The following is an 11,857-nucleotide window of genomic DNA, read 5'->3' on the forward strand; positions in this document are numbered from 1 at the left end:
AACCGTTGTGTTTAAAAAATCTGTGGAAAAAATAGCTTTGAATTTGATCGAGACAGACACAAATGCTACCTTACAGTGAAACATTAGAAATTGCTAGGATCAGCAAAAGGTTTTCAGGACAGACATGGAGATGTTCGAGACAGCCAAGTGCCTGTGGGCACATCAGATGCTACACAGCTCTATTCAAGCATGAGAAGTTTTGCTATGAATACACTCATTCGATAATAGACACCTGTAGGTTCATTTATTTTATTGTCTACTATGTTCTCAGTCAATCATCCACACTTATGAACAAGAAGTTCTTCACCAAGAAAAAAAAAGCAGTAATTAAACAAAAAATGAAGGAAGAATACTTATTTACACCGAAATCCACACGAGAAGGCAGAAGGCATATACTTAATTTGTGTCTCTTATCAGAGGTAACAGGTAGCTTTCAAAGGGGGGAAAGGGAAATAAACCAAATTTACACAGCTGCCTAGAATCACAGATGTAAATGCAATAAATAGAACAGTCAAACTTTATATGTCAATTCGACAAAAATAGGATGCATTCCTAAACTGCATGGACAATTCAGGCTTAATTTAGAACACCACAACCATTAAAAAGTACTTAATCTGCCACCAAGCACTTTCTATTTACTGGAGTTCAGCAGACTTAGTTCAGAATTCAAGGGGGGGGGGGGGGGAAATCCCCACATCATGAAATTTATTCTAATGACAAGCTTTTGCACCCAAACAAAACCAACAGGCACACACTGCCAAGCAATACCAGCACAGCTTCACTGCCCCAGCCAGGGCTGCTATGTGTGAGGCTTCTCTTCAGCCTTTATAGGGCTTCCTATCAGGGCTGTAATTCTTGAACTTGTCAAAGCATTTGTAGATTACACGTCTGCCCGACTAAATGCTTCCTGCAATTTTGTTAATTACATGTCAAGGTCTACAACTACTGAATGACTCCCATCCTAGAAAACAGAGAGCTCTCCTGTCACCCTCCAGAATTCAAGTCTCAATTGATATTCTTATAGATTTCTCTGGAACATATCCCATTGTCATGGACTGGAAAATACTGTTAAGATGTGCAGTTATACCACTAGATTATTATTTTCCTCTTCATTTTTAGTGCTGCACAACCATTTACTGTAAATGGCTTGTTTCGGGCCATAAGATTCTATGATATACATTTCTATATATGGGAACAGAGATCATGGAATGGTTTGGAAAGAACCTTAAATCTCATCCAGTTCCAACCCCCTGCCTTGAACACTGCCAGGGATGGGGCAGCCACAGCTTCTCTGGGCAGCCTGTTCCAACGTCCCATCATCGAACCACAAACAGCAGGCAAGTGCAGCCCCAAGTTAATCTTCCCCTTTCCATGGCCATCCCTCCGAGAAGCGGCCAAGACCATCACCACTCCACACCAGCGTTATCCTCCACTGTGAGGAAAGCGATATAAGGAAATACCGGGCTTTTTTGTGCGGTTGGTATTTTTCCCCCGTCTGACTCGTCATAAAAATGTGGATTAACATTCTCAGCGACGGGGAAAAACCCGAACAATGGGACATACTTCCCTGCGGGTGCCCCACACGGCCGAGGGAAATAGGATCCGCTGCGCTGGGACAGTTACTTACTAGGGGATCAGATGCTGCTAAAAATACGGGAGTGGAGCCCAGGCTGCGGCGAACCCGCCGGGACAAAGCCCGGGCGGTGCAGGCACCCGCGGTCCCGGTGCCGGAGCGCCACCGAACAGCGCACCGCCAGACAGTGATGTCACCGCGGGCAGGCGACAAAGGACGCGGCACCGGACGGACCGGCCTGTTCCCCCCCTCCATCCTCCTCCTCTGGGACCCCGCGGCCGCCTCCCGCCCTGCAACGGGCCCGGCCCGCCTGGCGCTCCCCGCCGGAACCTCGAGTCCCGCCTGCCGGGAGGCCCAAGCTGCCAGACTGGAGCAGACAAAGCGGCTTCCCCCCCTCTACGTGTGAGCGGAAAGGGAGAGGTTCGGGCGGCCGCCCAGCGCAGGAGCGGCGGCGGCCTCGGCCCGGCTCTCAGGGCGAGCGGCCTGGCGGCTGCACCGCTCCCCTCTCCTCAGCGTCCTACCCAGATCCCCGCCGACTCCCGTTGTCCCCCCCGGAGGCCACCGGCCTCCGCTCGCCGCGGCGGAGGCGCTGCCCGCCCCATCCCCTACCTGATATGGCGGCGGCGGCTCCTGATCCGGCTCAGCCCCGTCCCCGTAGCTGGCCCTGTCCGACTGGGACTCGTGAAGCAGCGAGATGTCATCCGAAGTGGGGGACTTGAGGCAGTTCCCCATCTTCCCCCCGGGGCACGGGGCTCCCCCTCCGCCGTCTCCTCCTCAGGAACGGACCGCCAGCCCCCGCCGGCGGCGGCTCCGCGCCCTCAGCCTCCCCGCCGCAGCGCGCAGCCCGCAGCCGCCCCGCCGGGGAGGCTCATGCCAGCCCCGGCCCTAAGCGGCTTAGCAGCAACAGCAGCAGCCCAGCCGCCTCCCGCTTCGCTCCACAGCCGCCCCGACCCCCGAGCCGGGGGGGGCGGCAGGACTGGCCTCCCACCCCCCGGAGGGGCGGCGTGAGGCAGCGGGCTCCGGTGGGGTCCGCCCTCCCCACGGCAGCCCGGCGCTGTTCTGCTTCCTGGTCACCAGCTCCCTGCGCACTGGGCTTTGTCGCACAGGCCGCCCTGGCTCCTCCTCTCACTCCTCCCCACCGGGCCAGGTTAGCAGCCGCGAAGCCCCGCTTCGCCGTGCCCAGCCCCACAGAGGGGAAGCCCTGCCCGCCTGTGGCGGGGCGAAGGGAAGCGAATCGGCGGCACGAGCCGCCTGCCGTCTCCTGTGGGGCGGCGGAGCTTCCCCCCGGCCCCAAAATGGTGGTGCCGCTTGGCTCCACCCCCGGAGCGCTGTGTTTGTGTTTGTTTTCCGGGCATGGTGGAGCGGGAAGGCCGTCCCGCACCGGCGGAGGGCGGGCGGCGGCTGCAGCTGCAGGGACATCCCTGTCCTCGGTACTCCGCACCACCCCGGGTCGGCTTGTGGGGTGTGTAAGGCCAAGGGGCCTTCCCCGGTGGGTGGTACGCCGCTGGGTTGTCGCTCAGGGAGGAAAGGAGGTTCCCCTGGTGCTTACTGCTGGCATTACTCGAGTGGGCTCGTTTGTAGTTGTAGGGGCAAGGCATTGACCTGCGAGTGTGGAGCGGAAAAAGCAACAGGCACGTCCTGTTCAATCACTTTCGGGCTTCTGAATGTGCAGCCATTGAGGATTTTTATGTGATAAGCAGATCATAGAATCACAGAATGGTTTGAGTTGGAAGGGAGCTTAAAGCTCATCCAGTTCCAACCCCTGCCACAGGCAGGGACACCTTCCACTAGAGCAGCTTGCTCCAAGCCCCTGTGTCCAACCTGGCCTTGAACACTGACAGGGATGCGGCAGCCACAGCTTCTCTGGGCACCCTGTGCCAGCGCCTCAGCACCCTCACAGGGAAGAACTTCTGCCTAAAATATAATCTCAGTCTCCTCTCTGAGATAAAGCATGTATTGCACTCCTTTTTTTCTTCATGAAAAGTTTACTTATGCTTGCTTATCCATAGTGATAAATGCAAATGTCATGAGAGTGAATGCCCCTTTCACTGCATGAGCATGCTAGTGCAGACCTGCACAGAGGGGAGGGACTTTTTTTCATTTACAGGCTGATACTTCAAGTTTTCTTTCCAGCTTTGTCGTCTGGGACACTTCCTCAAAATCCTTCCCTGGCTTTCGGAGTCACACTGGGACAAGTATTTCCAAATCCTTTTTTTTACAGCATTTTTTGAAGTAAAGTGAATTCAGTGTGAAAGAGAACAGATAGACACTACAGTCTGTAAAGAAGTACAGCAAAGCTACTTTTTATCCCCAAGTTTTCTGCTGATCCATGTCAGTCCTGGTTTGCACAAGAGCTTCCATCTTAAGTCAAATAGCTATAAACCAGATAATATATAATATCTATAAACCAGACCCAGTTGTTCAGAGGGTCATAGTTGTGACCTTTCCTTAAGCATTTGGGAAGGCCTGTGGTAGACCTCCATCTGGGAGCAGGCTTTTTGCTTATTATCCCTATGAGATTTTTCCCGAAGATTTAATTTTATTACTGTTTAGAAGTTTTGTTTTGCCACTTATTGTGGATCACCTAAACAGCCCCAGTGTAAAATGTGTAGCACTAGAAATCTCACTGTGGCATTTATGGTGTTCAAACACAGGTTTGGGCTTTTCTAGGAAACTGAGAATAAAAATGGTGCATGAATTGTGAACATTGCTCATGCTGGAGAGGTTTTGCAATGGATTACTGTAAAAATGAGTGTGGTACATGACTTGGTTGTTTGGGTGTTTATGCTATAAGTATGTTGACTCGGTTTAATAGAATTAGGCAAGCAATCATTGGAGAGGATCCAGCAAACCATTGCCTCACCCAGTCGTGATTTCAAGGTTAAGGCAATGTCAGAGCTGGCTTCTGTGAGAGCCTGGTGGTGAGACTCCAGCTGTGTCACTGGTATTTTCAGTTGTGCAGTGGCAACATCAGAAACAGGATTATAGGAAACTAGAAAGACTTCTTTATTCAGCTGTCATTTCATGGTTTATTCTCTCTGTGGAGCTTCAGCCTGTGTCGTTGGTATAGCTCAGTGTAGATCACAAGTGTGTGTTGCACTGTGCCTTGCAGTCCTGATTGTGTACAGCGTGGAGGCCCTGTGGGAGCGTGTGGTGCCTCTCTGGTGACTGGCATCCCAAGATTTCTTTTCTCTGGAAACCAGTGTGGAAACATGGGTCTCTGGTGTGCAAACATGGGTCTCTGCTCTCATCCTGATATCAGGACACTGCTGGGATATACTCTGGGATCCCACAGTATAGATGTTGTATTTATTTATCTTGAGGCATGTCTTCAAGAGGAATAACTGCTAAGCCCAGTTAAAATTTACCCATTAGTAGGTAGGGTGCTCCAAGTCTGGGCTCCGTTCAAAAGATAGAGACTTGTCAAATGCTGGAAGAGATCTACTTGTCATGGTGAACTCACCAAGACCTAAGAGGAAGCAGCAGTTCACATGGGGCTTTGCAATATGACAGACTTAATTCTGTGAGAAAACCTATGAGAGCTCCAAACCTGTGAGAAAACCTGTGGAAGCTCCAAATGAGCAAGAGTTATTACCAGTCATTACTGGGTTCTTTGAAGTAAGGACCGTTTAAATCACTTGTTTTCTAGGCTGTTCAATTCCGTCATCATGTCAGGTAGGCCATTAATAATGTTTTTGCACCACCAGCTCAAAGTTGTGCAACAGTCCAGGAGATGGAGAATGGAAAATTTCTTGTGTTCAGAAATGCACAAATGTTGTCTTTTAATATCCCTGCATATGCTCTGGTGTGTCTGTGAGGCTACTCCTTTTGCTGCCGCTTTGAGACAAGAAAAGCAGCTTGGAGACAAGAAAGCAGCTGAAGAGCTTTTCAAGGGAGACTGAATTTTCTAGAGCCTTAAAATAATCCTGTAGATGGGAGAAAGAGCCATGTAGTGGTTTAGGGCTGCATAGATACTACTGGTAGAAAGGATGAATGCAGATAGAAAAAAAATGCATCAGATTAACACCAATACAGAACGGGCAACCTAAGTCAATGAAACCTTTTCTTACCAGTACACATTTAAACAACTGACTAAAATCTGTTGTCAGAATGGAAATGGGGAAGTCCGAACTTTGACAGCGCACAGGATTAATGTACTAATATGTCTCAGTACAACAATGTGATATACAGGTGTGTTCTAACCACTTCTCAGCAGCTAGAGTCTTCTAAATGAAATGTGTTTTTAAAAAATAAAGTACAGACTCATTAAAAATGTTTTTTAAAAGGTGCAAACAGTGGAATGTTGATGTTTTAGAGGGGTTTGATCTGAGGGCAAACAAGTTCTATAGTGCTGTATTCTTATGGCTTGTATGAAGCAGCTGGAGATGAGGGATCTTACCAAAAAATCCCTCTATTTTTGAGTTTAAAATCTTAAAACCACAGAGGACCTGAAAAGTCTTCCTTGTTAATAGTTTCTCTGCAAAGGTGACATCATAAATTGCCTAATTTATAGATAAAAGACCCTTTGGTGACTTCATTTTACATGATCCATGGTCATCTTATTGTTGGGCAACGTTTTGGGTGTGCTTAATGTGTCATGCTCAACAAAAGTTTTTGAAAGACCTTTTCTGTCCTCAGCATGGAAAAGTTTTCTCACTTCCTTTTCTTCCATCAGGCTCATTTTCCCAGCATTTACCATCTCTTATTATGTCTTATCTTTCTTCTGGATAAGATTGTTTTCTCAATCCATATACAGAAGCCCAGTTAAATTCTGAGTGCAATCTTTCCATGCCATGGTACCAGTAGGTTCAGAGATAGCATTGTTTGCTAAGGTAGTGTTGGTGAATAAGATGCATTACAATTTTAAAACCTTTTTCTGGGGAAAAAAAAAAAAAGATCTTGTATTCCTCTAGAGAATGGAAGTGAATTACATTCTTCTATTATATATGTGAATCTGATTATGGGAATGACTGAGTTAATTTATATGGTTGTAAGGAACATAGCATCTTCTAAAAAGCATGTGATTATTTTTAGTTTTGTTGATTTTAGCTGAACCATAGACATTTCTCGGTGTGTATTACAATTGTATATTGTTTCCAAGAGAGAGAACACAGCACTAGAAGGCAATTATGAAGCTAATACATTTCCCTGAAATGTATTTTGTGATGCAGCATTTTCCTCATGTTTCTAAAACTTGCTTAAATTTCTGCTTAAATTATCTCAGTATCATAAATACCACTTATATCAATTCATCCCAAAGATACCATCTTGTTAAGGATATGTTTTCCGTAAATAAGTTGCCTTTCATAATAACTATTTTCCTCAGATCCAAAATGCTTTATCACCAAGGAGCCTACCTACTGAGGCACCTACACGGTATGTCACAAAGAAGAACAAGGAGACATATTTTGGCATTTAAAAATGCAAACAACAAAGCAGACAGTCATCATACAGAAGTAACCTCTTCAAACAAACCCTCTGTCACCCAGCTTCATGGTGAGTTTTGTGTAGGAGTCAAGTTTTCTTTTTCCCAGCATACCACGCAATACCACAGTCTCAACTTCAAGAATGATCAGAGATCAGTAAACATGATCCAAGAGGAAAGACTGAAAGAATTGGGGTTGTTTAGTCTAAAGAAAAGGAAAGTGTTGGGAAACATGGTAATGATCTTCAAAAATGTGAAAGGTTTCTCAGCAGTGAGAAGGAATATGTTTTTCTCTGTGGGTCTAGGGCAAGAGGTGATGGACTTGGAGATTTAAGGTAGACATTAAGAAATCATTTCAAACTGCAGAAGTAGTTTAGCACTGGAAATGATTAGCTGAGAATCTTGCTTTCTGGAGGCTTTGAAGGGCGGATTGGGTCAAATGTCTCAGGAATGGTTTTAATTGCAGTCGATAATACACAGATAACCTCAGAAGGTTCCAGACTGGTTTATACTGTTTTGTTTCTCTTGAGTGACTTACAACAGATGCATTATTGCTGTGTTACTTTAATTCTGCAACAGTTAAGGTAATACCCAAAATGCTTGTTCCTCTTTGAAACAGAATTGGGGCATTTATCATTTATCCAATGTGAATATGCTTTCTGCTGCACAGCTTAAAACACCTCTTGTTTACCTTCTCCTAAGCCTTCCTGGTTTTCTGCTTTTCAACATTTGTCCTGTACCGTAAAATCTGTTTTCTTCCTGTAGGTAGCTATAGGTCTTCTGCAATGAAGTGATAAAATGATGCATTGAAAGATTCATGAGAACCTATGGAGTGTGATCCTCTGACATACAACCCTGTCCCAGTCCAAGATTACCTATGTCTTTGTCATTCCTTGACAGAAAACTGTTGAAACTGTTTCTGGATGCTGAACGATGTCTGTAGGTACTGTGTTCTGATTTCAAAATTTTTCCTACTATCTGAGATTCCTACAAGTCAAACTCTTCATTACATGTCCTGCCTGTGTTGTTGAAGTTATTTTAGATACCTGAAGACACTTATGCTGCTTTATTTCAGTCTTTCCATACGAATCATGATTTGTAAGTGTGCCATATGTTTCACTGTCCTGAAAACTCTTCATGTGGTCAACTTCCTCAGTAGACATCCAAAGCTGGATAGAGTACTGTAGTTAAAACCTCAGTGTTGAGTAAAAATGTTATTTAGTATGTGCAGAAATGCCATTTATCAAAATTAGTGTCTTTCCTGTTTCATAATACAACAGCTTTGATTTCAGTTTGTAGTGCACTGTCAGTCCATATCCGTCTCCATGTAATTCCTGCCTATTCAGATTTTCTTACTTTGTGCTTCTCCAGATGATTATTCTGAAGGGTACTATTTTGCTCTTCCTGTTGAAACTGTAGTCTGTGACAGCTTAGCTGGCTGAATTGCAGAAGACAGGTTATTGGAGATTGAACAGAAGGAATGTGAGGAGGAACTACGGAAGATTTTGTGTAAAAAGTATTAGGTGACTGCCTCTGGCACTGGGGAGGAATTAGTCTTTGGGAAATCAACTTTACCATCTGGCCAGAAGTGTTTCCTCTTAGGATTCAGTTTTACTTTTCAAATAGTCCATGTGCATGCACCCTCCTCTTGGAGGGAGAGCAGGCTGGAAGTTCGTACCAGTATTTGCTTTTTCATGCTCGAGCAGCTTCTGTTGTCTGATGGAATACTGTGCTTTCTGGAAAAAAGTTACAGAAAACAACTATGTCATGCAGAAAGCAGAATGATCATAAATTAAGTCTTCTTGATTTCTCTAGTGCTATGAGAAGGGATACAAGAAGGTAGTCGTACAGTCCCAGTTGGTCTGTCCTGGTTTTGTTGTGTGGAGATTCCTATAACACGTGAAAATCTTGATTGTTTAAGCTTGCTTATATGACGAAAGAGGAGGAAGGCCTTTTTTTTCTCAGCAGAAGAAATCACATACTGTTTAAACAAACACTTCCCACACACTGTACCAAGACAGCTAAAGGTACTGTAAGTCTATTCCTATATTTTTTAATGTTTCAGAATTATTGTGTCTAGGAATAAAATTTCTCTTTTAATTTATTTTGAAGTGCATACCTCCAATTAGTTTTTGTAAGGGCAGACTTTTCCCTCTTTCTGTTAAGTTTATGGAAACTACATGCTGTGGAGATACTTCCTTTCACTGTTTTTTTGGAGGTGTTATCTTAACAGGAGCATCCTAACAGTGGACAGTCAGGCTGCTTTAAAAACTCATATATTAAGCTACATATTCATTTAGGGATGTCTAAACCAACATACACTTCAGGTGTGTTCTGGACTGCGTGCTTTTCCACAAAAGCTCATGTAGAAGACATTACAGAATCTCTGCAAGATGCAAGATGATTATAATGGTATGTATTGCCTCTGACTCATGAGCTGTATACCAACACAGCGCAAGGGTTAAGGGCAAGATAAAATCACTTACTGCTGTTTTTGTTTCCTGAGGGTTTATTGTTTTTATGCAAGAAATGGAGAGTGGAGTTCCTTTTGTGAGGACTGTGCCAGAGTTTGAAAGTATGGGCTAAAAGTGTTTCTGTCAATTGTGATGCCATTCATAGCTTTTGTATCAAAATTTGGATACAAAGATCTCTGTTGTAGAAGCCCCATCTTGTGGACAAGCAATCAATGACTATTTCAGCACAACTGAGATTTGAAATATTTAGAAAATCTGAAGGTATTTTGGTATTTGGTAGCAATAAAGTGGAAAGCCTTCATATTGCTGGACAATATGGAAACTTCATTCATGTGTAGAAATCAGCATATGCTTTTTGAAGACTATTACCACAGGTGAGAAACAGTGAATTACAAAGAGGTGATAAACAGGGACGGAAACAAAAAAATTGTCCCTAGAACTCTGGTTTTAGTCTAAGCCAGATAAAACACTAACAAGTCTTGAATTCTCAGAAGAATTTCCTTTAGCATTTCTATAGTATAGTATAAATTAGCCTTTGGGTGGCAAAATCATATAAAGGCTGAAGTATATTTGTTGAAAAAATGAAGACAGAATGGCAAAGTATGCATGATAACTGAATCTGGAAACTTTGAGAATATCCCTCCAACCCTAACCATTCTATGATATACTTGGTTTCAGCACAAAGTAATAGAAAAGGGCAACAACTCCAGACTCACTGAGATGACGTACTTGACAGGAAATCATTAGGTAGGTAAAAAAGAGTGTGAAACAAGCCTGTGATAAAAGCTATTTTCAGATTTCAGTATGACATTAGTAGAATAAAATATATATTCTATTATATAATATTCACTTTTTGTTACATAATATGCACATAGGAATTCTTTCTGTCACTCTGAAGCAATTGGGTTATTATATGATAGTTTTCTGTTTCTTCTATATGAAGAAATAGAAAAATATGATAGTTTTCCATTTAATAATAAAGGCTATAATAAAGTAGCCAGAAAGTGTAGCGACATCTAGGGAAAGCTTGGCAGAAGTGCCTCCATGCTAAAGCATCTGTAACTCCATTTTTTGCTTTATGGGTTGGCATTTGACAGCTATACTCCGTGCAAAAAGAATAATGTCTTGAGCAACATAACCTCTTTAGAAGCAAGCATAATGAATATGAGAACATGATCTTTATTTTAAGGTTTTAGAATGATCCCCGTAGGAGTTTGGAGGGCTGATAGTATTGAAAATCTGCTCTTGACTAAATTTGCAAGTTAGATCTGTGTGAATTTTAAGCAGGAGATGGGTTCGTGCTTAAATCCAATCTGCTCTTCAAAAGCCAGTCAACATCTCTAACTGAAAACGTAACCATTTTTTTTTCCTGTGAAGGTAATGTCCCCAGGGAAAGTTTGTTTGGTGTGACTTGCTTGGAAGGAATGACAAGAGTAAAAAGGAATATGGCATGTGAATAGGGTGCTATACCAGGCCCTTTGTTGGGAGGGGAACAGAGGTTCCTATTCCTCCAGGCAGATGTCTGACTAATAACAGTGATTAAAAAAGAGACAAAAGTTCATGATCTGGACATTACAAAGCCAGGAAAGAATTTCCTAGTTCTTATCAGGAGGAGCCTGGATGAAATCTTCACTTTAAAGCCATATCAGGTACAATATATTTTAATACTTAAAATTACCTCTGAAAGTAAGTGTATATCTGCCATTTTACAGTTTAGTTTAAAATAACTGTTTACTTCATATAGATTTTCATCCTTCAGTAATCTGGGAATTTCATAGCCACAACTTGTTCATAACATAAATAGATGTAAAAAAGTCATTGTTTTTAATCAATTAACAGATAAAACTGTAAATGCGCATTACCAGCGTATTATTAAAACAGTCTCAGAAAAGCCTGCGGATGCTTAGGAGTTCCTCACTGACTCCTTTTGTTTCTCATAGCAATCCAAAGAAATAGAATTCTGTATTTTGGTCAAGGGCATCTTTGAGGAATTGTCCAAGCCAGGGCAAAACCTTTGAGAAAGATGCATATTCTCAATTGTAGCCTTGGTCTGTTCCTTAAGGAAGGGAATATTAAGCCTTTAGCAATATACAGGACTAAATCTTTTACCTGAGAGTAAATTCTGCTGGAACCAGCATATGCAATAAAAATACAAATCTTTCTTAGTGTGAAATGAAGTCATGAAAGGAGCTTTGTTGCTCCTTTCTGTAGAAGGTGTTTCTTCCTCAAGAGACAGGGAACACCAGATGCTAGTTTGACCCTCAAGGGAGGAGCATATGAAGTGTGAACAGCTACTTAAAATTCCCTGCACTTAAGTAATAAAGCATGAACAATTCAACAAGAGGAATACAGACACATTAGTGTGGTATGAAATCTAGAGAAGAA

The 11,857-nt window shown here is 43.4% G+C and overlaps 1 protein-coding gene across 1 annotated transcript in view; it reads right to left on the minus strand.

Annotated features, from left to right (window-relative positions):
- Positions 1-2,808, minus strand: part of RNF11 (ring finger protein 11) — a 32,958-nt gene extending 30,150 nt beyond the window's left edge. Inside the window, exon 1 of the mRNA XM_057401774.1 lies at positions 2,183-2,808. Within this exon, the coding sequence (XP_057257757.1) occupies positions 2,183-2,305 (123 nt within the window). The 5' untranslated portion in view covers positions 2,306-2,808. The remainder of the gene's footprint in view (positions 1-2,182) is intronic.
- Positions 2,809-11,857: the final 9,049 nt, after the last annotated feature.

The sequence above is a fragment of the Pezoporus wallicus genome, unplaced genomic scaffold (genome assembly GCF_028554395.1).
Source record: "Pezoporus wallicus isolate ANWC-B61680 ecotype Strahan unplaced genomic scaffold, APGP_CSIRO_Pwel_v1 contig_1035, whole genome shotgun sequence".
NCBI lineage: Eukaryota > Metazoa > Chordata > Aves > Psittaciformes > Psittacidae > Pezoporus > Pezoporus wallicus.